The 27,008-nt window shown below is 49.3% G+C and overlaps 1 protein-coding gene across 3 annotated transcripts in view; it reads left to right on the top strand.

The window, feature by feature from the left end:
• KLHL18 (kelch like family member 18) overlaps positions 1 to 25,852 on the top strand; it is a 54,875-nt gene extending 29,023 nt beyond the window's left edge. For 2 of the 3 annotated variants that reach the window (XM_027038572.2, XM_027038574.2), the window contains 9 exons: positions 3,841 to 3,971; positions 6,399 to 6,539; positions 10,608 to 10,806; positions 13,655 to 13,815; positions 15,030 to 15,166; positions 16,517 to 16,754; positions 19,926 to 20,030; positions 21,762 to 21,873; positions 22,619 to 25,852. In XM_027038572.2, coding sequence (XP_026894373.1) covers positions 3,841 to 3,971; positions 6,399 to 6,539; positions 10,608 to 10,806; positions 13,655 to 13,815; positions 15,030 to 15,166; positions 16,517 to 16,754; positions 19,926 to 20,030; positions 21,762 to 21,873; positions 22,619 to 23,005 — 1,611 coding nt within the window. In that variant the 3' untranslated portion in view covers positions 23,006 to 25,852. The remainder of the gene's footprint in view (positions 1 to 3,840; positions 3,972 to 6,398; positions 6,540 to 10,607; positions 10,807 to 13,654; positions 13,816 to 15,029; positions 15,167 to 16,516; positions 16,755 to 19,925; positions 20,031 to 21,761; positions 21,874 to 22,618) is intronic. The other variant, XM_027038573.2, reaches the window with a different exon arrangement.
• Positions 25,853 to 27,008: the final 1,156 nt, after the last annotated feature.

Raw genomic sequence — 27,008 nt, 5'->3', positions numbered from 1 at the left:
AAGAAGAAAAAAAATTAACATTTTAAAAAAAGGTTATTTATTTATTTTGAGAGTCTCAGAAAAGAGACAGCATGGAGGAGGGGAAGAGAGAGTGAGAATCCCAAGCAGGTTCCGGGCCAGTGGTGCAGAGCCCACACAGGGCTTGATCTCATGGCCATGAGATCATGACTTGAGCTGAAGTCTAGAGTCAGACACTTAACCAACTAAGCCACCCAGGTGCCCCTAACTATAATATTGAGAAAGGTTAGAGAAAATACTGCATTTGTGAAAGATGAATAAGTTTCTTTCAGTAAAAAGCTGGATGGGGGAGACCTTCAGAAAACAAGAAGGGCCTCTTGGAAATTAAAAATACACCATAGCCTTATAAAAAGCTACAACACGGAAATATTGAAAGATAAAGTTGAAGAAGATTCCCAGGAGACTGACCAAATGAAAGAGATGGAAAATGGGGAACAGGTGAAAAAAACATGGGGCGCCTCAGTGGCTCAGTCAGTTGAGCATCTGACTTTGGCTTGGGTCATGATCTCGTGGTTCATAGGTTTGAGCCCCATGTTGGGCTCTATGCTGACAGCTCAGGGCCTGGAGCCTGCTTTGGATTCTGTATCTCCCTCTCTCTCTCCCCTTGCCCCTCCCCCCTCAAAAATAAACATTAAAGGGGTGCACCTGGGTGGCTCAGTTGGTTGAGCGTCCAACTTCAGCCCAGGTAATGATCTCATGGTTTGTGAGTTCAAGCCCCACATCGGGCTCTGTGCTGACAGCTCAGAGCCTGGAGCCTGCTTCAGATTCTGTCTCCTTCTCTCTCTGCCCCTCCCCATTTGTGCTGTGTCTCTCTGTCTCTCAAAAATAAATAAATGTAAAAAAAAGTTAAAAAAAAAACATTAAAAAAAATTTTTTTTAAATATAGGCACATTCCAAGAGGCCTAACATCCGACTAATAGAAATTTTGGAAAAGAAAAAATAGACAATAGGAGGAAATTATCAAAGAAATAGGATGGAAAAGTATTCCAAGAACTAGAATCAAGTCTGTAGATTGATAAAGCACGCTGAATAAAGGACACCAACAGCAAGGTATAATCCTGTTAGATTCAGAACTCTGAGAATAAAGAGAAAGTACTAAAAGCTTCTAGAGAGAGCAGTCACATACTGAGGGTTAGTGTTCAGAAGGGCATTAGATTCCTCAAAAGCAACAAAGTAGAAGACATTGGAGCAATGCCTTCAGAATTCTGATAGAAAAATATATTCCCAACTTAGAATTTTATAGCCAGCTAAACTGTCACCCAGGTTTAAGGCTAATAAAGACATTTTCAAACATATTGTGCATATGCCCTATGATATTCTGATATAATAAGAATATGTATTTGGTCTTTTTCCCTGGTTTCTGGCACAGAGCTCCTCAAACCCTTGGAATTTCCTGAATAGGGGTGATAAAAGCATCTTTTGTTATAATATTTGGTCTTTGTTCCCAGTTCCTGACACAAAAACTTCTAAAACACTTGGAATTTCCTGAGTGATAGGAGTGTCCTTTGTTATTCATTACAAATCTCTTTCAGCCACACCTGAGTTTATGCTAATAAGGTGACTCTTTGTGGGCCCCTAGATAGCTTCAGGATGGGGGCTGGTTCCCAGAGGAGGCAACCATGTGATTAGAGGGTTGGAATTTCAGTCCCACCCTTTGACCCCTAGGAACCTTCCAGCTTAGTGAAGGTAGCCATGTGTGAGGAGAGTGGCACACATAAGGACAGAAGCTCCTGTGCTCAGGACCCATCTAGACTTTGCCCTATGTACCTCTTTATCTGGCTGTTCTTTTGTATCCCTTTACACTGTCCCTTTATGGTGTATCCCTTTATGATTACACCAGTAACAGTATGTAATCCATTTTCCCTGAGTTCTGTGAGCCATTTTAGTAAATTATTACACCTGAGAAGAGGGTTGTGGGGAACACTCCCCCCTCAACCCTGCCCCGACTTTATCACCAATTGCTCAGAAGTACATGTGGCCCAGCCAGACAAGCCAACCCTGAGACAGTATAGGAGGGACAGCACAAGGGTGTGAGCACCAGGAGGCAGGGATCACTGGGGGCTGTTTGTAGTTAGGCTGCCACAAGTAATAACTAGAAGTGAAAACTCAGGAACTATTATAGGGACATTACTTAGAAAGGTGAGATAGGGGCGCCTGGGTGGCTCATTCGGTTAAGGGTTGGACTTCGGCTCAGGGCATGATCTCATGGTTCGTGAGTTTGAGCCCCCACATTGGGCTCTGTGCTGACAGCTCAGAGCCTGGAGCCTGCTTCGGATTTTGTGTCTCCCTCTCTCTCTCTCACCCTCCTCTGCTTACATTCTGTCTCTCTCAAAAGTAAATAAACATTAAAAATTAAAAAAAAAAAAAAAAAAGAAAGGTGAGATAAATACCAGAAGAAAGAAGTTGCCCCTGAGAGCAGGAATCAGGGAACCAGAAGCTGCTGGTGTGAAAAACCTTGTAGAACAACTTTAAGAAATATTTCCAGGGGCATCTGGATGGTTTAGTAGGTTAAGCATCCAACTTCAGCTCAGGTCATGATCTCCCAGTTCGGGAGTTTGAGCCCTGTATCGGGCTCTGCACTGACCCTGCAGAGCCTGCTTGGGATTCTTTCTGTGCCCCTGCCCCGTCCCACGTGCTCTCTCTTAAAATAAATAAGTAAACTTAAAAAAAAAAAAAAAAAAGAAAAAGAAATATTTCCTTTTTTTTTTTTTTTTTTTAAATTTCTGACCCCTGCCCCAGAGCACACAGCCCTTTAATGCCCCTGAACACCAGTAGGAGAGCAACACATGGATTATACGAGGAACTCATAGAATCTGAATCAGTGAGGCCCCTTTGGTGTTTGGAAGATGGTGTAATCTTAAAGAACAGCTTCCAGATAATAAACCTAAAGCGGTGCAAAAGAGGCCATAGTGACAGAACTTGAACTAGAACCCTTAAATAAATGTGACCCGGGGAAGAGCATTGGGTAATGAGATGCTCTGGCATTTCTCTAATGTGGAAATGGGCAGGGATGGTGGGGGGGAGACTGTTCTTTCTGAAGACTAGAAAGTTCTTAAGTGGAAATGTTTATGTGGTTTGAAGCTATAAATGGCAAAGCTTGTGAAAAAGACTATCCTTTTGACAGATAGTTGGAAAGCTCTTTATAGGACTCCCCAGCCCCAGGCTAAGGATGTGTCTCCTTAGTGAGGGTTTGACACACTTTGGAGAGAGTCTCTGTCCCTGTGTGGCCTGAGCCTTGTGGGCCATGCAGAGCCCCTGCCAGTACACAGCACCAGCCATTTGAGCTGGTTGTTGTCCCAGGACCCCCCAACATTTGTGCCCACAATGCTTCCTTTGTCCTTCATCCCCACATGTGCCCCTATTCAAGTCTGGTCTTGTTTCTCCTTATCTCTTCCTGTCACTGTGTATTTACCCTTCTTGAGCCTGCTGTCAGGAGCTCCAGGATTCTTGGACAGTTTGTCAATTCCATCTGCCTTTAATCGGGGTCAGGATAACATGAGAAATCAGGTGTTTGAGTTGGCGGAGAGTTGGGAACAGTGCAGTGAGACTGCCATATAAGTAAAAACTACCACTGGAAGCATTCAGGCTTCTAATTTTTTAACCATTTTAATGCCTCATTAAGATGTATTGTTTACATTCTTCTACTATAACTGAGTGTGTTGAATTGAAAATCTCAGGGTCTCTATGACAGGCTCAGCTCTCATGTACTGGGATGCCTCCAGTACCATTGCAAGGGGCAGAGGCTTAAGCGGGGGGAGGGGCAGTTTGGGTTTTGGATGTGCATTCCTCAGTGTCTCTGTTTATATTTCACTCTGCCCACAGATCGGGGACCACAAATTCAGTGCCCACCGGATCGTCCTAGCGGCCTCAATCCCGTACTTCCACGCTATGTTTACAAATGACATGATGGAGTGCAAGCAGGATGAGATTGTAATGCAAGGAATGGACCCAAGGTACTCCATGTCTCCGCTAGGTCTCACAGCCTGCAGTGCCACTGGGGGGCCTGCAGCGGGACGCGGCATCTAGCGCAGCTGTGCGCACACAGTAGGTGATTTGGTAAACCAGTTAGAACCTCTGCCCAGTGGCCCGAGACAGGGTTAAATTGAGGAGAGTTTTTCTGATGCGTTTTTACTCTATTAGAGTAACACATTTAATAGGAACTAGACCAAGATATTTTTTATAACTAGGACTGGGTACAAGGTGCTGGAATACTATTCTGTGTGCTTTTTTGTTTCAGCCATTGTAGCTGGCAAAACAGTTTTTCAAATAAGTGTCTTCATTCATTACCCTCCTTACCAGTCTAGAAGTGTTATCCATCAGAACTTCCTGCATTTGTACTCTCTACAGTGGTAGCTACTAGCCATACATAGCTACTGAGCACTTGAATTTTAACTAGGGAGATAAAGGAGCTGAATTTAAAATGTTTTAAATTTAATTGTAATTAATACAGTTTTTAAATAGCCACGTGTGACTGGTGACTACTCTATTGAGACAACACAGATTCAGAAGATGGCAAAATTGTGGTTATTTGATGGTTGAGAACATTGATGTCCAAAGAGGTCAGGCCCAAAAGTGATCCCCTCTAAATTTCTTCCACTGTCCAACACAGCCCTTCCTAGCAAACAGTTATTGGCCTCAAAGGTCAGTACTGCCGCTAGATGAATTTGCGCTAGATGAATTTTTGGGGGCGGAAGGCAGTACCATAACCCCTGAAATCATGCCATTTAGACACTTACTTAAAGTTGTCCTTACATGTAGAGTCGCTTACTACTGGACCCTCTACATGGAAATACTTTCCTGATTACTGCATGCCGACTTTATGTAAACATATCCCATAGTATGCCTTTTTGGGCCTCGAAAGGGAAATGGATGTTTATGTGACTGATTCTATGCAAGTCTATGAACTGAGAATGTATGTTTATAACCTAGGCTGTATCCAGGGGCCCGCTGCACACCTACTATGTGCCTGGCACTGTTCTGAGATCTGGAAATGCAGTAGCGAACAAAACACACAGGGTGACTCAGGGCCATGACATTCTCGTTGGAGGAGAAATAATAAACAAAACAGGGACTCTAAAACGTCAGCCAGTAACCTGTCATTTGTTGCCTACCTTCTTAATCTCACAGTGATGGAAAGAAAGGGGTAAGGGAGCCAGGAAACTGTAGTACGCTCTGACTGATTGAAGGTGATCTGCCCCAGCACATGGGGAGGATTTATATACCCAGTGCAAGGCAGAAATCTCAGGCCAGCTCCCTCTAAGGAAAGACACAGAAGTGGGTGTGCAAGGGCAGTTATGCACTCTCTTCTCTCAGGTCTGTCTGAAGGAGCTGTGCTCATCACCACGCACAGCACACGTGCTTCATTTAAAAGAGGTAGACTGAGCACCTGTTATGTGTGCTGCTGTAGACACTGAGGAATAGCACTGAGAAGACAGCACCTCTTATTGTACCAGCTTTCTAGTCGTGAGCATCTGGCATTAAACATGCACATGCGTTGTATGGCTGGCAAGTGAAAGTGATATGAGAAAAGTAAAGCAAATAAAGGTGGGCTTCTGTGCTGTTCCAGGGTGATCAGGGAAGGCTTCTGTGATGAGGTGACATTTGAGCTGAGACCTTAATTAAAGTGAGGGAGTGAGCCATCTGGGGAAAGAGACCTCCAAATAGAGGAGCAGCCAATGCAAAGGCCCTGCGGTGAGAGTGTGTTTGGCATATTGGAATGGAGTGAGGGCTAAGAGTAGAAGGTGATGAGGTCAGAGAGCTGGAGAGGGGTCAGACCACATAAGGCCCTAGAAACAGAATTTGGATTTCATGCTCAGTGGGAATAGAAAGGCAGAAAAATTTGTTGGAGTCTCATTCTGGAAATTCATCTCGAAGAAATAATAAGAAACATTATTTATGATTGCAATACAATGAATGCTATGAGCTATTTTGCCTACCAATAAAGGAAATAAATTATAGCTTGTTTATGTGTTGAAATACTATATAGCAGTCACTAAAAATGATAAACATGAGGACAGTATAGCAACATGGGAAAGGAGTTGATAAGTATTACATGATTATATCCATACCATCTCTACATGCAGGCAAATGGGGATTGAAAATGAACCTAGAAAAATAACCACTGTTGACTCATTCAGTAGTAAGATAATGGGCACTTGCTTTCTTTTTTCAGAATTTTCTGAATAAAATTAGGCAATAAAGACAGCTTAAGAAGTAGAATGTATCTTTGGCTCCTGGTGAAGTAATTATTCCTTTCAGATGGATTCTCAAAGTACATGGGCAAAATGGATTTTAGAGAGGAGCCCACACATTCTCCAGGTCAGCATGTCAGCTTGGTTAGGGCCAGAATCTCTGAAGAGTATCTTTTCTGTTTCCTCTAGCGCCCTGGAGGCTCTGATCAACTTTGCTTACAACGGCCACCTTGCCATTGACCAACAAAATGTGCAGTCGTTGCTGATGGGGGCGAGCTTCCTGCAGCTGCAGAGCATCAAAGACGCCTGCTGCACGTTCCTCCGAGAACGGTGAGGTCGTGCGATGGACCTGGCCCATTTCATTCCTGGAATCCCCTGTGAATTTGTTGAGTCTTTGGGGCATGCCGAGTTTTCCAAAGGGAGTGAGCCAGGGAGTTTACTCTGCAGAAATAACCTTTCTTCAGATCTCTGTCAAGTAGTGTCCAGTTATTTGGGGTGAACATTTGAGGGGACATGATTTACGTACCCCCGCCTGCATTCCCCCTGGCCTGACATGTACCTCTTCTTCTGGTCCTCTCTTCAGTTTCACCAGCCACTGATTTAGCTGACTGTTCTCACCAAGCCGATTGGTTCAGTGCTACCTGTTGCCTAGCCTGTCTCCATCTTTGTGTAGATCCTGCCCCCTCCTTGAATGTCTTGGCTTCTTTTCCCTTCATCTCTTGAGGAGCCTACCCAGATTTCACCTCCTAGAATTCTCTGTCTCCCTCCATCTCCCAGAAGCAATCATGGACTATATCCTTACCTAAGTCCAGCATTTGGCAATGACCTTTTGATGACAGAGCAGATAAGAAGGCTCTTCCTCCCCCTCCGGAGGCAGAGCTCTTAGCCACAGGGTAAAAGCTGCGCCTTCACCACTAGAGACTTGAGGGTGCAGGTTAGCACTGGGCTCCACATAGGCAGGGAGAAAGCAGAACAACGTTTCTACCTGAGCTTCTATGATCACAGGTCCCTGACCTGAAAACCAGCATTCTTCCCACCTCAGATCTACCCTCCTGAACCTCATTGCGTCGTAGAGCTGCCCTCTCCCATTCCTGCTCCACCAGACCAGTTCACTTAGCAGCTCTGCGGATCCCACCTGCTGTCCATGTCCTGCCCATGCGGTGTTCTTGGATGTCACTGAGCACTGCTGTGTGTGCACCTAGTCTTGATAACCGTGGTAATGATGCTTAGCATGCAAGGCGCTCTCTGCTGGGCTCAGAGTGAGTGGTTTCATCATGAGGTAGATGGTCTGTTTCAGGTTTTACAGATGGAGACCACATAATGAGAGCACAGCCCCAGAGCCCCGCCTGACCTTGCCCCGGAATGCGGGGGGTGTGGGGCACACAGTCTTTCCTACTCATTTGTGAGCTTCTTCTTCTTCTTCTTTTTTTTTTTTTTTTTTTTGTCTATTTATTTATTTTGGGAGAGACAGAGACAGCATGAGTGGGGGAGGGGTGAAGAAGGAGAATCCTAAGCAGGCTCTGTGCTGCCAGCTGCATAGCCAGATGCAGCGCTTGAACCCACGAACTGTGAGATCATGACCTGAGCTGAAACCAAGAGTCAGACACTTAACAGACTGAGTCACCCAGGCTCCCCTCATTTGTGAGCTTTTTAAGGACACAGATGAGACTCTTGTTTGTCTCTTTGTCCCCACAGAACTCAATGATTAATTAGGCACTCTGGAAAGAATTAAGGTTGGCCACTCTCACAAGGGGACAGCAGCTCCACCTAGGGGCTTTTGAGGTCATCACTATCAATACTGGACCAGCCTCTTTTATAAAGTAGTGTCGTCCAAAAGATGCTTAAAAAGTGATTTTTAGACCAGTGGAATTTTTACATGCATCAGTGACATTTTAGGAAGACATACTTAAACACAAAGCCTGATGTTATGTCTGTCTTTTGACATTTTTCCATTCAGCCCTGCAAGAAAAACACACCTTCAACTAAACTGGGCTTTGACATCTAAAAGAATGGGATGTGGGAAGCCTGTCTTTATTCCTCCACACAGGCTCCAGAGGCTTGGCCTGCTTTCTATTTTCTTCCCAGTAGTTACCATCACTGCTTCTGTTCCTTGGGGTGGTTCTCCTGAGCCTGGCTGCAGAGTGTGTTAGGGTGTCCCAGCTGCCCCCTTCCTATGTATCCCCTTCCTATGGAAGCATATGGACCTTCCATTTTCAAGTTTTGATTGCTAATGACTTGAGAGAAACCATTCTGAGCAGTGGTGGAAAAGACAGGATGTGCCAGGGCACAGAGAAGCTGCAAAGCCATCAGAGTCTTAGAGCAGTTGTTCCTGAAGTCTCTCCACCTATTGGGTCTTCAGCCTCTCCTGATTTTTTTCTTTCATGAGACTGGGGTTGATTTTTTTTCTTGTGGCCCCTTTCCAAGTCTTCAGATGTATGGACCTCCTTGTGTCTAGGTGAGCATTGGAGCTGTGTATTTTCTAAAATACTCGTCTCAGAACATCAAATGCATCAGTGAACCAAGCCAGTAAGTTATTTAATTCAAGTCATTGCTTCCTGACTTTGATAAAGCATTACATCTTACTGTGGCCTCCTTGCTTACAAGCTATGCCAGCAAGGAAGGAGGTCGTGAAGTGTCCACTGAAAGATGTGCGTCTGTATCAACACTTTGGGTTCTTTTTCCCTCTTATCTTCTTCCTGCTCCTGAACGGGGCCGTCTCCTGTGTGCCAGCATTCCCTCCTCCTTCCCCACCTGCTGCCTCACAAGCAGGCTGCCCACATCCCATCCTTTTAGATGTCAAAGCCCAGTTCAGTTGAAGATGTGTTTTGTTCTTAATGCCAAGCCAGTGAAAGGCAAAGGTGAGGTGCAGGAATCCTAGCCCGAGAGGGAGCGGATGGGAATGTGCACAAGTCTCATTCAGTCACTGTGAGCACTGCAGGAGAAAGGCGTTATTTGATGACTGAGCTGACATTCTGATCTTAAGCCCTGTGTTCCTCACTGGACATGCTGCCTTGCCTAAGTGTTGCTCAGTGCTCATGCTTCCCTGGCCTTTGTGGAAATGCATGTAGGTTTCCAAAGCAATGGACAGACAGAGCCAGTTCAGTCTGGAAGGGAAACAACATCTTGTGGAGTTTAGACTATCCCAAAGCCAGACTCCTGAGATTGCCCTTCAGGTCTGCTGATGAGGGGCAGGGGTGCTTGTTGGTGAGTACAACTCTGCCTAGAACTTTAAACAACATGGCGGCGGGGTGGGGGGAGCAAACCTTCTGATACATACCCTCTCCCTCCATGGATTATCAGTCACAAAGTCAAAATAAGAAAAGCCCCATCCCCCCAGGATCTCCTGCTGTTACTAAGATTTCAGCACCACTTTGGGCTCATTTGAGATGCAACAGTAGTAAGAAAACCATTATAAACATGAAGGCAGCTGCCCTGACTTCATGCCAACCACCACGCTGAGTGCTTTTGCCACATTCTTGCTTAATCATGGCCACAGCCTGAGGAGGTGGGTAGCTGTTGTCAGGTGAGGCTTTTTCCAGGTGAGGCTGTTAGTGGCACTTGAGGGATCCTCCCCTGTCACCTGGTGCCATGCAAGGCCCGGATTTACCCAGATGGCCCCAGTGAGGGCAGGTCTGCCTTGGGGCCACGGGAACGCGCAGAGGGTTCAGCCTCCAGCCTCGGCACCGCCACTTGCTTGTAGAAGGCTGTGGGCACGTTTCTTAGTTTCTCTGAGCCTCAGTTTTCCGTCTAAAAATGGAGGTGATTACTGCTTGGCAGTGCGGTTGGAGACTCTGGCCTGGCAAAGTACTGGGCTCACCGATGGTGCTGAGTGGTAGCTGCTGCTGTCGCTTCTGGGCGTCTGAACAATTAGACCCATAGAGCTTCTTGCTATTTAAAAAAGATGAAAAAAGTAAGTATAAGAATAAGATTTTAGATCAACTAAAAAGATGAAAAAGTGGAAGGGTCCCGATGTTAGAGAAGTCGTCTCCCCACGTGGTTTAAAGTCTCATCCTACAACCTCAGTACCCTCCTGGGGAACAGAGGTAGATGTTCACCAAAGCATGCCAGCGGCTGAAGGAAAGCAAACAGGTTTTCCAGTATGTGCTCTCTTCTCTCCTCAGGGCTGCTTCACGGGACTTCCCGGAGAGCTCATTCCACCTAGACGCACTGAGCACGAGGCCCAAGAGGCAGGGCCCTCTGAGGATATAAACTGTCTTAATTTTAAGCCTGTACAGTTGAGGCGCTGAGAGGCACCCCTGAGATCACACAGGGAGTTTCCAGCAAAGCTGGGGTTTTTTCCATTCTGTAGCACCCCACCCCCCGGAACCAGCCTGAGAATGATCGAAGAGAACATTCTTCCTCTAAATTGTTTCTTTTCATCTTCTCTTACGCCAAAAGCCTCCACCCCAAAAATTGCCTGGGTGTACGCCAGTTTGCTGAGACGATGATGTGCGCGGTGCTGTACGACGCGGCCAACAGCTTCATCCACCAGCACTTTGTGGAGGTGTCCATGTCAGAAGAATTCCTGGCCCTGCCCTTGGAAGACGTGCTTGAGCTGGTGTCTCGGGATGAGCTGAATGTAAAATCTGAGGAGCAGGTGTGTAGAGCAGGGCAGCGGTCTGGTCTGCAGGTGACACGGGGCTACTGCTCTTTCTGATCTTTGTTTTCAGTTGTTTTTGTTTTTTTTGTTTTTGTTTTTTTTTAACGTTTATTTACTTTTGAGACAGAGAGAGACAGCATGAACGGGGGAGGGTCAGAGAGAGAGAGGGAGACACAGAATCTGAAACAGGCTCCAGGCTCTGAGCTGTCAGCACAGAGCCCGACGCAGGGCTGGAACTCATGAACCGCGAGATCATGACCTGAGCCGAAGTCGGACGCTTAACCGACTGAGCCACCCAGGCACCCCCAGTTGTTATTTTTTTAATGAAGATCATGATGTGTGTGCAGCTTGTTGATTGTGGGTTTGTTTTATTATACTACGTACATCTTTCATGGACATTTGTATCCATGTTAGTGTCTAACATTCAGTTGATTTTATCAACATCGCATCCCTTATTGGATGTTCGGGTTATTTCCAGCATTTACTATTGGAAGTAATGCTGCCGTGAAAGAATCTTATTCTAAAGGAGAGCAGAGCACCGGGGCAGTCGCTGGGGAGGAGTATGAGGTCAGGAGGGGTTGGTTTGTTTTTTAAAGTGAGAGAAATGACGGGTACATTTGGCTGCTGGTGGAAATTTTCCAGAAGAGAGGGAAGAGTTGGTGATGTAGGAGAAAAGGGAGAATGACTGCTGGAGCAATGTCCTCAGTAAGCGAGAGGAGGCAGAGCAGAGGGCACAAGGCATGTACCTGTTAGAAGTGCCAGCCGTTCTCATCCGCCACCACAGGAGGAAGAACCCCCGCACCCAGTGGCAGCGGGGAGGCGTGGGGTGAGAAGGGAGGTGCTGGCAGATTCCATTGACATTCTCTTCTGGCTTGGTTCTGTTTTCTCAGCTGAGAATGGGGAACAGGAGGAGTAGTAAAAACGTGAGGTCGGATGAAGAGGCATGCACCAGCCCTGTGGGAGCTGGAAAGGAGATGCAGCTAGAGGAAGGAAGAGGGCTTGGTGGGAAGTGGCCCCGATGAGATTAGCAGTCACATATTTAGAATGGGCCGGCCAAAGGGCGCCTGGCTGAGCCGAGTCAGAGGTGCATGCAACTCATCTTGATCTTGGGGTTGTGAGTTGGAGCCTCATGCTGCGTGTACAGATTACCAAAAAGAATAGATAAACTTAAAAAAAAAAAAAAAAAAGAATGGGTGGGCCAGCTCTGTCAGCTGCAGAGTGCGGGTGGGGGTGAGCTTAAAGAGCTGGACCTCACCAGAGTAGAGACTTTTTTCCCAGGTGGGCGTGATTAAGGGAGATAGGCTCAGCATGGGCACTGAGAGCACCCACATCATAAACTCATGGAGCCGGTGCTGGATGACAGTGGGGAGGAACCAGGCTCTGCAGGGGGCCCTGAGAGGGAGGTTGGGGGAGAGGGAGCACTGTCAAAGGCTCATTGGCATCAGTTACTGAGCAGAAAGGATTGGAGGCGGTGGTCACTGCCGGCAGATTGAAATTGATGGAAGAGGCGGAGCCTTTGGATGATCAGAGGGTCCTCGAAGGACAAAGAAGACCTCTTATCGGAATGGTCGAGAAGAATGTGAATAAATGGGAGTGCAGGGTGTTAGCAGAGGAGCGAAGGGTGACCCTTTAGGTGAGCAGAGGTGGGTGTAAGCTCCTGAAGAGGACTGGGAGTAGATGTTACCTGGAGCAGAGTGGGGCGAGGGCTGCACAGCAGAGGGCTCGAATGCAGGGGTGAGGTGTTTAGATCTGGCCCTGCGGACACTGGGAGCACCACCCGACAAGGCCTCCACCTGTTCAGTCGTTGGGAAACCTAACCAAAGTCCAGGGCAGAGCAGCTTGGGGTATTTGCAGTGGAGAGTCCTGGCCTGTCGTGAAGTTCTGCTTCAGCAGGAGGAGCCCCAGGCTCCAGGAGGCTGCTTATTTCCCTAATGTCAGAAAAGCAGGGGGAAAGTGGGCCCTGAGTGTGGTTGTGTGGGCCCCGTGATTCACAGGGAAGAGCTCTGTCCCAAGAGCAAGCCCCTCTCTAGCCATTCCACTAATGAGCGTGACCTCATTAGTGGAATGGCTAGAGGGTCAGTTCAGTTACAAGTGGTACATTTCAGGGGTTTTAGAGGGACATACCCTTGTGGCTAGAGCTGTTAGGGAGACCTCCAGAGAACGTGGATCCGGAGCCAGCGTTAAGAAAAGGGGAGTGGGTTTAGAAGAAGAGGAGGAGGTGAGGGGACTTGGAGGTGACGTGAAGGTGGCAGTATGAACAGGGAACTAGCCAGCCTGGGAGGCGGTGGGGGAGGGGGCTAAGGAAGAAAGCAGGCAGGGTGGAATGCAGAAAGGAATAAGGAACCATTGACAGCTTTTCTTTTCTTCTTTTTTTTAATGTTTATTAATTTGAGAGAGAGAGACAGAGCATGAGCGGGGGAGGGGCAGAGAGAGACGGGGAGACAGAATCCAAAGCAGCTCCAGGTTCTGGGCTGTCAGGACAGAGCCCCATGCAGGGCTCGAACCCATGAACTGTGAGATCATGACCTGAGCTAAAGTTGGATGCTCAACTGACTGAGCCACCCAGGTGCCCCGGCAGCTAGCTTTTCATTAGGAAGGTATAATGAAAGCCAGGAGCTTGTTATAGTCACGAGGCTTGTGTTTCAAAAGATGGCCAAATAGGGCAGCTTGGGGAGGTAGAAAACAGTGGCTTCAGGAAACAAGGAGGAGGAAAGATTGATGGACCCAAGGGACTAGCTGAATATAGGGAGTGGAGGGATGGAGACAGGGTGGTTGGGTGGGGTGCCTGGGGATACGGCCCGGGGAGAGAGGAGTTACTGTACAGCTTGCATCTCTGCCGCGGCAGGTCTTTGAAGCTGCGTTGGCCTGGGTCAGATACGACCGGGAGCAGAGGGGGCCCTGCTTGCCTGAGCTGCTGTCCAATATCCGCCTACCCCTCTGCCGGCCCCAGTTCCTGTCAGACCGTGTGCAGCAGGATGACATGGTGCGTTGCTGCCACAAATGCAGGTGAGTGAGGACCAGCCTGCACAGGATGCTGCCGGGGTCCAGGCAGAGGAGAGGACGTGGCCCCACTTAGGCTGTTTATGTTCCAGCTCAGGGGAGGAAGGATTGAGTGATCAGTCCTAATTTATAGCACGCAGATTGATCTGTCTTCTGTCTAGAGCCTGGAAAAGCCCAAGTCTGACCTCTTGGGCAAAGAAATGTGCCATGAGGGAGCATCAAGGCAGAAGGGGCTGCCTCCCCCATGCTGCCTGAAGATTTCCTAGCATCTCCAGGAGCTCACTTGGTGACGACTCCCTGGGGCTCCTTACTGTCTCCAGTAAACATTAGGGCGCTGGCCTTGGGTGGGTTTGGGCCCATCTAAGTGATGGGCAAGTGGGTGGGGGGACATGTTTACGGCACCTGAAACTTTTACCCTGGGTAAATCAGTGCTGACCTGGCACAGCAGAGCTCCCAAAACAGCTCAGAAGGCGGTAGCCCTTTTGGAGGATCATTATAAAAGCAGAGCAGCAAAGAACAATGTTCACCTTCCTCCAGACTGCTTGTCATATTCCCAGCGGGTTCAAGGGAGGTCAGTGGCTGTGTGCGAGCAGTATGAAGGTGTGTTTTGGCAAGGGGTGGAAGTGTGGCTACAGGTAGGTGGGACCCCGCAACCAGCAATCTCAACGGTGCTGTTAAATTTGAACTTCATCCTGTAGGCAACGGGTAGCTATCGGAGGTTCTTAGAGACAGCTTGGACTATAGTGTGGAGGGTGGAATGGAGAGGCAGGACTGGAGGCAGAGAAATCCACCAGGAGCAGTCGGCTTCTGCTGCCACAGTCTAGGTGAGCAATAGCGAATTGCAGGGTGCGAGCCATAGGTATAGGAAGGGCTGGGTCTCCGTTGTGACAGGATGCAGGCTGCTTGTTGAACCTCCCCAGTGCCAACTGCTGTGGCCATCACCCTGTTCTTCTGCCAGGTGTGTGCTTGTTAGAAGATACTCATTTTGATTACACCTGCTGACATGGGCTCTGCTCACCCTGCCTCTCCAATTCTGAGCATGTTTCAATAGCTGTGTATGGTTTCCCCTGGACTCACCTGGGTTCAAGACCAAACCTTCCAGAAGGCTTCTCCTCCCATAGTTCCCCTGCAGTTCGGGTGGGGAAGCCATGATTGGAAATACACATGTAGACCACGTGGGGAGAGTACCTCCTGTCATAACATCTTGTGCCTTGTTCCAGGGACCTGGTAGACGAAGCAAAGGACTATCACCTCATGCCAGAGCGCCGGCCCCACCTGCCGGCTTTCAGAACTAGGCCTCGCTGCTGCACATCCATTACTGGCCTTATCTACGCCGTGGGGGGCCTCAACTCAGCAGGTATCTTGCAGCTCCTCTTTGCAGCGCCCTGTCTTGGACTTTGTGGACGAAAAGGCACCCAAACAACCTAGCCCGGCCCTCTGGTTCCCCTCCCTCGTGTGTCACCACCCTGGTCCCTCTTGATTTTGTACAACTGTACTGCAGTTAAAGCATGTCAGATGTTAATACCGTTGAATCAGAATATCAGAGCTAAATACAGCCCTGGGTAGAATTCAGTTAAACACCCAGTTCTGTTACCAAGCTAATCACATTGGTCATACAGATCTCTGGAGTTAGACTATGACCATGTCCCCATGAGAAGGAAAATTCTCCATATACACAGGTTCTGCCACTATCAGTAATGCTGTTTTCACTTCCTACCTGCAGTGAAAAGCACACATGCTTCAGAATCCGTATGTTGTTGGCAGCTCTTACACAGTCAAGTTTTCAGGAAAGCTTGTGGGCCCCTCTGCCCTCCTGCCCACCCAGGCACTGCTGCAGGGCAGGAGAGATTTGTAACGTGGCGCCTGAATCTTTGTGGTACAGTGGCGTGAGATTGTCATCTAGGTGAAGGCCAGGCCGGTTCACAGTGTCAGTCTCGGTTTGTGGAGGTGGGGCGTTGGTGGGCAATCCTGGGCAGCTTCATTTTTAATTGAAGGTTAATGAGAGGTGGGTACAAGTCTCTGCTGCTTGTTAACCATGTGACCTGGAGAAGGGAAGTCCTTAACTAGTACACGCTGAAGTGTGGACGGTATGAGGTACCCCACAACAGAATAACACAGGGAAGGTGGATTATCTTATTTGATCCACAAAACAAACAAACAAACCTGTTGTATGAAGGTAGGGTTGGAATCACTCCTAGCTACTGTAACTACTGTTTATTGAGAACTTAGTATGTTTTAGAACTATGCTAGGTGCTTTGCCTATTCTGTCATTTGATCTTGACAACAAAGCTGCCACAGAGATTATCCCCATTTCATGTGTGAGAATAGAAGGTAAGAATACAAAGCAACTTGCCCAGAGTCACATGCTAGTAAGTGAAAGTCAGCAGGGGACCCACCCCTTCCCTCCAGGCATGCTTCCTGCCCTGGGGGGATAGTGTGCCCATTTGGCCATCTTTGGCTTTAAGCAGGTGGAATATCTCACTGCAGTTGTAAAACTGCCCTCTCTGGAAAGTACATGCCTCTTGTCTAATTCTGATTTTCCTTGAAGAATTAGGTTTGAGGTTAACACAGCTGGAATGTCGTAGTGGGCCCATCTGGCTCCAGTAATTCTGTGGGAAAAATTGATAGTCAGGTCAAACGTTCCATATAATCGATGCCCAACAGCCGTGATCTAAACACGTGGTCTCATTTGTTTTAATTTGAGTAGCAAATTTTTATGCAGGTGATTCCCTGAATGTGGTAGAAGTATTCGACCCCATCGCCAACCGCTGGGAGAAGTGCCATCCCATGACAACAGCCCGCAGCCGTGTCGGTGTGGCTGTGGTGAACGGGCTTCTGTATGCCATCGGAGGGTATGACGGCCAGCTACGGCTGAGCACTGTGGAGGTCTACAACCCAGAGACGGACACATGGACCAGAGTGGGGAGCATGAATAGCAAGAGAAGGTATCCTGGAAGCCACTTGTGCAGCCCGAGCACACACACTGAACATCTGGGGAGCACCATGAGAGACAAGCAGAGGCACATAATAATGTAAAACACAAGCTGGCCTGGGAGTTTCCTGCGGCCAGGCCAGCCACAGCCAGCGCCTCCCGGGAGCCAGCCCCCCCCCCCCCCCATCTGCTTTAAAATCCCTGCCTTGTCCTTTGAGGAACCTGGGGAGATGAGACACAGACATGTGGAAGTTGTATTATTATTTAAGTGTCAGATAAGGACTGAAAATGCACGTTATGGAAGATTTGAGAAGGGGAAAAAAAACTGGATGGGAACCTCTGGAAGAGTTCAGGGAAGAGGTGGGATGAAAGTCGACACTTGAACAATGAGTAGGATTTCACTTTATTAGTGATAAAAGGAAATGAGCGATGTTGTCCCTTATACTCTCTTCCCCCCCCCCCCAACATCTCTGCCACACGCAGGCTTCCACTACCCCAGGGAGTATGTGAGCCGCAGCAATGCACTTTACTTCAGGGCCCCCACCCCCAGGTGTGAGCACATAGGTATTTGTGAAGTGGACCAAGTTTATGTCGCTTAACAACTTCCGGATACTTGTTTCCTCCATCGCTTGCCTGCTCAGATTTCCTGAAGAAGGGTTCGAGGGCATCCAGATAGCACCTCCATTCAGCCTTCTTAGTGCTGAAGAGGCAGGCAGCCTCTTCCCTTACACCAGGCGTGTGTGGAGCATGTGCACGGTTGGGCGGTGGGAGCTCTGGAGTGGGAGGGGATAACTGGACAAGTTCTTCTGTCCTCCGTGGGGCCACACGGATCAGCAGTTTCAAGTGGCATTCAGGTTTCTCTTCCGGGGCTGACAGAGGAGAGGAAGTTGTCCCTACCCGTATAACCAGAACAGTTCTGCATTTCTCTTTCATAAACTGAGCTTCCTTGACAGAAGCCCAAATCTAGAGGGAAAGTTAAATGAATCATTTTTGAAAGGGACAGTTTGAAAACCACTGGAGCAGATGCTCTGCTTTTGGGTTTTCTGTTTGTAAGATCAAGTGACTGCATATGTGGTGAGGAGGAAGAATCGGGGTGGGAGACCTTTACCATGTGAAAGTGTCGGGCCGGGAGGCACATGTGCCCTGTCGTGCAGTTAGTACGTGGCCTCGAGCCGGAAGGAATCTGCTTCTGTACCGATAAGACCAGATTCACAAAGGGTCAAATTAGGCTCGTTTGGGAAAAATAAAGTTTGTATACACGATCTGCTCCTCTCGAGACCCTGAGCTAACAGGCTTGTGGTTCCTTTCTCTCCCTCTCCCTGCCTCAGTGCTTCCCTTTTCAGCTCCTTGGGTGCTTTGTGGCCTTCTGTGGCCTCGAATGACTCATCGCTCCATTTCCCCAACCCCTGACTGCCTTTTTTGCTTTCACTGCAACTACTTGTTCTTCCTTGTGTGTCTGCTCTGGGCAACTGCCTTGCCTTGATGTCCCCGGGTTTGGAGTGTTGTCCAGCAGGAGAGTCCCCTGGGCATCCCCTTCCCTCACTGTGGCTAATGCCCTGTTATTAGTAGCGTGGATCCAGCTCCATTTCCTCCCTTTTAAATTACAGGCTGCCTAAAAATGTTCTGAGTCCCTTGCCTGCTGACACCCCACATGGCAGTCTGTCTTGCCAGTTGGTGACAAACTCCTCCCTGCTGTCAGCCCTTCCCCTTCAGGCTTTCTCTTGTGGACCATTCTAGTCCATGCTGGTCAGCGTGTCCCCCACCCCCCTCCCCCTTCACGCTGGTCTCTACCATTTAGTTGACAGTTAACCTGACGCAGTTTTGTGGCACCTCTTCTCTCATATTGCTGTTGAGCTCATTCCTGTGTTGTTGACGTATGTCTGCTTCTAGCAGGATAGTGATGTGTCTAGTGAATTTGTGGTCTTCCCACGGTCCTTGCCTGAGGCAAGAGTCCTTTTCCTCTTCTAGGCTGGTTCGGGGTTGGGGGGGGTGGTTCTGTTACCGAGTCCCTCAAAAGGACATTGCATGGAATCAGCTTGATTTTACATTGGAAAGGTGGCAGTTAGCCCGGTATATTTTATTTTCCTGTCTGTCAGCCACCCAGATTCATTTTTAATCTTCTCCAACATCGGATTTGAAAACCGTGAATCGGGCAGCTTGGCACTCATGTTTCTCATGAGGCTTTATGTAGAATGGAAGATTATGTGATTATGCCAGACCACTGGGTCTTTAATCTGAGGAGAGTGGGGCATGGTAGACAGCAGGGGAGTGGGCTTGTCGCATTTAGATAGGAAGCATGCCTCTCCCTGGGCAGTCTGGAAAAGCACCCGACCTCCCCAGCCACAGCTGCTCATCTGTACAGTGAAGATGGTGGTACCTCCTTGCAGGGTGTGGTGAGGGTGGGAGATAGCAAGCCTAGAGTACCTGCCCTATGTCGTAAGTGTACAACAGGAGACTAGCGTCACCCACTGAGACAAAGTAGGGGCCATCGGGGCCACATCTGTCATGAAAAGACATCTGTCGAACTTCACAGCGAATTAAATAAAATCAGGCTAACGCAACAAACATGTTGAAGGCCTATCACGTACAAAGCACCATGCTAAGCACTGTCAGAGTCACACAGAGGAAGACCCCTGTCTTCCAGGAGGTCCCCACTTATCGAGAGGTGACAGGTGCCAGAATGTAGCACCTGTGGGTGGGAGCTTTGGCTTGCTCAGCACTGTGAATCTAGTGCCTGGGATGCGAGCCTCCTGAGTACCTCATGGGATCTGAGGAGTGAATGAGTGACCACAACCAAGCTGTGATAAAGAAGCTGTCCCTGGCAGCGAGGGGCGGGAGGGACGGACTCTTGCTGAAGGATCCAAGATGGCTTTTTGAGCAGGAGAAAGAGGAATTTGACCTGGGCCTCAAAGGTGATGAGACCCTGAGCACAGCAAGGTGGAAGGTGAGCATTTCAGACAGATCAAGGACTGAGAACGGGCCCCAGAGCGAACCCTGGCAGGGGGTACCACACGGCAGCTTCTTTCTTTCCCCCTCAATTTTACACCTTTACTTAGTCACACGTGTGGGATTTAGGTCTGCTCTAGAAAGAGGCAGTTGATGGTTAGGTTTATCCCCCAGGGAGCATGAAAGGCTGGCCCTGGAAGTCCGAGGCCCATCTGGATGACAGCTCTGTCTTTTTCAGTGCCATGGGGACGGTCGTGCTGGACGGGCAGATCTACGTCTGTGGGGGCTACGATGGCAACTCTTCTCTCAACTCGGTGGAGACCTACTCACCCGAGACAGACAAGTAAGGACTCCAGCTCCCGGGGAGCTTGAGAGAGGGAGAGAGGGGGAGAGAGAGAATCCCAAGCAGGCTCCACTCAGCATGAAAGCCCGACATGGGGCTTGATCCCACGACCCTGGGATCATGACCTGAGCCAAAGTTGTGAGTCAGATGCTCAACCAACTGATCCATCCAGGCACCCATGGATTGAATAAATTTTTAAAACAGATAAGTCTGCGTAGATAGCTGGAAATGTTTATTTAATCATCTATACCTCTTTGTTAAATCAGCCCATTTTTTTAAATCTTTATTTATTTTTGAGAGAGAGAGACAGAGTGCGAGCAGGGGAGGAACAGAGAGAGAGGGAGACACAGAATCCGAAGCAGGCGCCAGGCTCCAAGCCATCAGCACAGAGCCCGACATGAGGCTCGAACCATGAGATCATGACCTGAGCCAAAGTCTGCCACTCAACCGACTGAGCCACCCAGGCACCCCTAAATCAGCCCATTTAATGGAAGTGCAGGTGAAAGGGGATAAGAAATAAATGCACAACACTTTCCAAAGTAGGATAGGTATGACTCGGGTAGGATGTGATTTAGAGGAAAAAAAAAAGTTATATGGTCAAATAAGCTTAGAAGACATTGATGTCTGTACCGCTAGAGTTCCTGTCTTTCCATAAAACATGTTAACATTTTAAAGACTGAAAAATTCTGCAGTGAAGAAGTCTGTTCAATCTCATCTTACACAACGCCTGTCACCATCTTCCTTTATGGAATACTCTTTGGAGAACAACTGGCAAGGTTAGCCCAAATTTTTCATTTCAGTATTTGAATCTTCTCATAAGCCAGTTAGTTGATTCATCAGAATGCTTTTCAGCCAATGTTCCATTCACTTAACCAACTTACTATGTATCAGGCAGCAGGCTGGGTGTCTGAGATCCTAGCAGCCGGTCTGCAGGGGCCACAGGTGCATCGTGATTCTCCTACCCTGGGGACGTCTGTTTGGAGCTCTTGGGTGCAGGGTGGGGAGCACCTTCATCTTTACCATGGCTGGCAGGGAGAGGCAGGGTGTCAGGGTTGACTTCTGAGAGGAGACCCATTATGGATAGTGGGAGATGCGCACTGTAGGCAGGGAGCAAAAATAGAGGCCCAGAGGACAGCGAGTGCTCAGTGTGACCGAGCAGCCAGCATGCATGGCATATGGCAGGAAATGAAAGTGAAGTAGATGCGGACCAAGAGATAAAGAACCGCATAGGGAACTGGGACTCTGCCATGGAGAAAACAGTAAGGAGCCACTACCAGGGTGGGCTGCATAGGGTTCGGATGGGGAGGATTTGAAAGCCAGGCCACCTGTAAGGAGGCTGTGGCAGGCCACCAGGTGAGAGGCCCGAGCTAGGGCAGCGGTAGCAGGGATGGGAACGAGCAGTGACTACCAAGGCAAACCAGCTGGGACTTGGTGACCACAGGAATGTTGATGATGAGGGAGAAAAGACCATGAAAACACTGAATCTGAGTATGGCGGTTCAATGGCTGGTGGTCCCATTAACAAGACTGGGCAGTGCAAGGGAGGAGCAGATCTGTAAGGGAGAGGGGCCTTGTTTGGGACGTGCTGATTTTGAGTGCCTGCAGAGGTGGGGAGATTGTGCGGGGTGAGAAGGAACACTCCACACTTCACCCCAGCCCTTCTGAGCTGTCCTGGGAGGACAGCAACGCCCAATCTCATGGCCCCCCCTCCTCCTCTGGCTCTTCCCTGAAGGTGGACGGTGGTGACCCCGATGAGCTCAAGTCGCAGTGCTGCTGGGGTGACGGTGTTTGAGGGCAGGATATATGTGTCGGGTGGCCACGACGGTCTGCAGATCTTCAACAGTGTGAGTCTCGGCTCCCCCTGGGCTAAGGGTACCCACTCCTTCCATCTTTGAGAATGATTTTGAAAGGTAGTTCTTTGGAAGAAACTCCAGCCTTGCCGTAGCTGGGTAAAGCGTCATCTAGTGAGGTTTCAGGCCATCTGCCACGTGCTCTGAAATTCTTCTGAGAATGGGAGCCAGTGCACACAAAGGAGGGGTAGAATATAGCCATGCCAGCCCCACCCCCACCCTGTCCAGTTCACAAATGCTTCATGAGACCTGGCAAAATCCCTGCCCAGAGTAGGCGCAATTATATACAGTGTGAAGTTTCAAACAGTTGTATTCTGGATGATTTGTTTATTCTTTAAAATAAACATTTATTCTTTAAAAAGCAAACAAACAAACAAAAAAACCCTCAACCGCCATCTAGTGGTAGATCCGTGGAGTTGCTCAGTACTGTGGTGGAATGCACTCTGGACAGGTTTCGGGAGACCCTGCTCTCATCCCAGCTCTGTCACTACATAGCAGTGTATCCTTGGGCAACCCCTCTGTTCCCTGAGATGTAAGACAGAGGGGGTCAGATTAAGTGATGTCTCTCCTGTCCCATAAGCCCCAGAGCAGGTGCGCAGCCAAGGAAGCAGGGCATGGGAGCCAGGGCACACACTGGCCTCTGACTGGAGTCTGACACCATGCAGGTCACCGTGCCCTGTGAGGTCGCCCTGCGGACTGAGCTTCGGCTCTGACCCCCGTGCCTCTGTCCCCAATGCAGGTGGAACACTACAACCACCACACAGCCACCTGGCATCCAGCGGCCAGCATGCTCAACAAGCGTTGCCGGCACGGAGCCGCGTCCCTGGGAAGCAAGATGTTCGTCTGTGGGGGCTACGACGGCTCGGGCTTCCTCAGTATCGCTGAGGTGTACAGCTCTGTGGCAGACCAGTGGTGCCTGATCGTCCCCATGCACACGCGCCGGAGTCGGGTCTCCCTGGTGGCCAGCTGTGGGCGTCTCTACGCTGTCGGGGGCTATGATGGACAGTCAAACCTGAGCTCGGTGGAGATGTATGACCCGGAGACGGACCGCTGGACATTTATGGCCCCCATGGCGTGTCACGAGGGAGGGGTTGGCGTGGGCTGCATCCCCCTCCTCACCATCTAAGGCAGAGGCAGGGGATGTGGCGGGGTAGGGATCTGGTACAGGTACAGGCACTCCCTTCCAGGGACAGGCCCCCTTGGGAGAGGTGGTAGACCAGGGGACGGGGTAAATGTGAGCTTGCTGGAGGTACAGCCTTTCCAAGTGCTCACAGCCTCCCTCACTGTGCTGCCCTTGTGACCTTCAAGCCTAGGTCACCAAGATGCACAGCGTGGGACTGAGCCCCTCCGGGTTCCACAGCTGGTGGCATGGGACTGCTTTGCTGGTCCACGCGTACACAGGCTCCATCCAAGTCGGCCTCCCACCTGCCACTTGGCGGAAAGCCTGCCATCTGACGCTCTTCCTCGCCTGCTGTTCTGGCCACGCAGTGGCCAGCTTGCAATGGGGTAGCTGCAGTGGCCAAGACTGCTGGAAGCTGGGGTGTGGCTAGGGGAGGAAGGACACGCCCCAGGGGCTCTCGTTGCCTGTGGCGGTGCAGCCACAGCAACTTGCCCGTTGCACACAAGCACCTCCCTCTTCCATCTTAGGGCACAGAGGACTGTGTCTTCATTGCTGGGTGACCAGGGAGAGCAGAAGCTTTTCCTGAATTTTGGAATTTTAACGAGGTCTTTTTCATCTTGTTCAGGAGAAATAGAAGGAGAAAAAAGATACTTGAAAGAAACCGAAAGATATTTAAACAACGAAACAGTTGAAAGAAACTGGAAAGAAAAATACCTTTTTTTAAGTGAACGTTTTTTGCGAGTAGAAGGCATTAGAAGACACTAAAGGCAAATGTGAGTTTAAATGGAAAACTGCCCACCACGAAAAAGGGCGGGCAGCATCCACTCCCACATTCGGGTCCCAGGGTCCTGAGGCCTCGCACAGCACTTGGGGTTGCCTCTGAGCCCTCGCGTGTCTGGGGTCAGTACGCTCTCCACTGGTCCTCTAGCAAGGTGCTCATGGGGTTTGTACTCACACTCACCATCAGAGGACTTTTTTAATCCTAGGCTTAGTGAATCAGCTCAATTACGGCCACTCTTCTAGGGGAGAGTTTTCCAGCTGGTCGCCAGAGGCTCCAGGGTGCCCCTGTGGTCACCTCCCACTGCCACCATGGCGCTCACTCAGACTCTCCGCCCCTACTTTCATTCCTCATATGACCAGCAAGGAGACAGCAGGTCTGGCCAGATTCTCGCCCGTCTATCATTCTCAGATAGTTTTCCTCATTGCGATACTTCTGGGGCACATTGACCATTTGTACCTCTAGAACCTAACCAGGGACTTGGTCCTTCCACCAGCCATGGCTGGCTTGGTCCAGTAGCCTCGTCTACCCTCCAGTCCACTGCTTCTCCATCCACTCGCCAATTCCAGGGGTCTGGCCTCCCTCCAGCCCTTGGCAGACCGACCAGCAAGGTGGACCTTTACACTCAAGCAAAGCTGACTTTATGGCAAAGAACTAAAGGCCGAAAGAATCTCTTGCTGCTGCAAAGAACAGATTTTATATTTCTTCTTCTGATCTTAGCAAATGACCTCTTGAAGAGACTCCATGCTCCTTCCTCCTCCTCCCTGAACAGGACCTTGACGTCACACAGCAGGGCCTGAGCAGGAGGACACTTCTGTTACCAGTGCACTGGGCAGTGGGGCTGGGCTTCAGCTGCTGCTGCCAAAACCTGGTTTTCTAAACTGCTTCCAGCACAGACTAAACGAGGACACAGTTCCTTTAATGCAAGACTGTGTCTTAGGATCCCATTCTCTGCCTGGCTGGTCTCCTGTCCCTTGCTGCCTACTAGGGTGGCCTGGAAGCCTGTTCAGAAAGGCACAGTGTGGATCCTGAGACGTCTTTTCCACCCCCACACCACAAGGTTTACGAGTGTGTGCAATCGCCACGTATCCAGAAGGATGTACCTTTGTTACCTGCCACTTAGGAGCCGGGCCTCTGCTACGAGCACTTGAAAATGATGTTTTGATTTCAAAAGACCCAACAGTCTGATGTAGTTTCACCTGGGCTCGTGGTGGAGCCTCAGCATTTCTCTCTCACTCCCTCTGGGTTTGCCTACAGAAGTAGACTCGGGAGGCGGTTGGGTCTGCGTTTCCTGTTAGAGAGGCGTGTGTCAGTGCTCCTCTTATTATCAGAAGCCCTTTTGTGAACTAGAAGCAGTCCTGGCCATCCCGGATTGTGGAGGGGTTAAGGATCAGTCAGTGGGCTAATGAGGAGGCCTCCCGGGCCCTCAGGATGCTGGCACGGATGTTGCCATTGAGGCTGATAGATGATTTCCCTACCATCTGCTGCTCTTGTAGTGGCCTTCCTGAGTCCACTCCCACCTCCTGGTGTGGAAGGTAACACTGCTGCACCCGGGGCCAGTGCTTTGATCTGGGTGGGCTGTGAGCACGAGTGAGCCAACACCAACATTTTTACACTCTTCCAGCCGTCGCTTCCTCGGTCTGAGGGGGGTGTTTGCAGATGACTGGGCTGGCTCTTTGGTGTTGGAGCCTTTCCAGTAGCCCTGTGAAAAGAAGAGTCCTCACCCAAGGATGTTGTGAAAAGCATGTAACTAGGAGGTAGGAGAGATGTCATGCTCAGTGGACCTTGGGGTCCAGCCCAGCTGTGAGCACGGGATTGCGGCACTCAACGTCCTTGGGCATTTCCCCTCCTCAGATAACACACAGAGCCTTCTGGGTTTCACCTGAGATCAAAGCCAGGATGGGAGCTGAAGACCAGCCTTTTGGTCACAGAGATGGAAGTAGGTAGAAATTCTTCCTGCCTCCCCACCCCCCGGCAGTTTAACCTTTCCCAGAAAATCTTATTTCCTTTTATTTATAGAACGCATGTCTTTTGTGTTAAGAAACCAAAGAAAAATAAAAAGTACACTCCTAATATCTTCTTGTCCTTTCTTGTTTTATTTTTTAAATATTAGAAGTAAATCATGTTTTTATTGAAGTTCAGTGAAAAGATATATTGGACAAAGTAAAAACATTCCTGTGAAAATAAGGGAAGAGCCAGATGTATAGCAAAATCAGTCTTTGGGGAGACACATGTATGTTTTATTTTATAAGAATGAGTTTGGGTGAAAAATACACAAAAGTCTTCGCTAGCATGTTGCGTATTTGCTGCTGTGCAGATCAGCACTCTTCTTGGATTTCCCCTTTTCTTCGCTCAGTGCCGTAAAACTCCAGAGTTCCCTGGCAGAGTGCGGCTAGCCTGTCTACTGCCGAGAACCCAGACGGCTCCTTAAAACTCTGGGCCAGAGGTGCTTAACTTCGGCGTACATAAAAGTCCCTAACAAATTCTTAAACCACACACTGATTCACAGATCCCTCCTGTGGGACCAACGGCTGGGGTGCAGCTCGGGTACACGGGCACAGGCAGATTTCCATGGTGGTTTGTCCACTCCTCAAAGTGTGAGAGAACTGGACTCCTGTGTTTAATTTCCACTTCTCCAAATACAGCCACATTCCAGAGCTGCCTTCCTGAGATTACACCCTGGTCACTGTGGTTGTGGATGTCAGGAAACTCTTCATTCACACTTCCCCAAAAGCCAGCTACAGTCCTATCTAGTGGGTAAGGATTATGCTTGAACGGCAACTTTTATTTTTCAAGACTTTAGAAGGGTAGGTCTCTCCCACGTACATCCCACCAGCACGTTTCACACATAAACACTATTGATTCTCACCAGGTCCCCTCAGGAATCCCCACAGGGTAGGTTGCGTGGCTCATTTTAGCATAAGGAAAGAGCTTCAGAAGGGCCGAGTAACTGACCTGATTCATCAGCTAACTTGTAGTGTTGTCAAGAATTGAGACCGGATTTCCACTCAGTCCAGCTTGCCGGAAGGGAACAGCGTCTGACCTTTGCAAGCAGCTAGTCCATCCGGCCTCATGCTCTGTGTGGAGGGTGGTTGCCTAGTACCGTGACGGACCTTGGAGAAGACTGGGCAGTGAGGGAAAGGGAAGAACTCATCGGATTATAGAGGCAAGCACCCTTGTGCTGAAGCAGAGGAAGCCAGACTATCTGTGGGCTCTGTGCTAGGGGAGAAA

This window comes from Acinonyx jubatus, chromosome A2 (genome assembly GCF_027475565.1).
Source record: "Acinonyx jubatus isolate Ajub_Pintada_27869175 chromosome A2, VMU_Ajub_asm_v1.0, whole genome shotgun sequence".
NCBI lineage: Eukaryota > Metazoa > Chordata > Mammalia > Carnivora > Felidae > Acinonyx > Acinonyx jubatus.
Note: the sequence above shows the minus strand (reverse complement) of the source record. Positions and strands in the feature narration are given on the sequence as shown.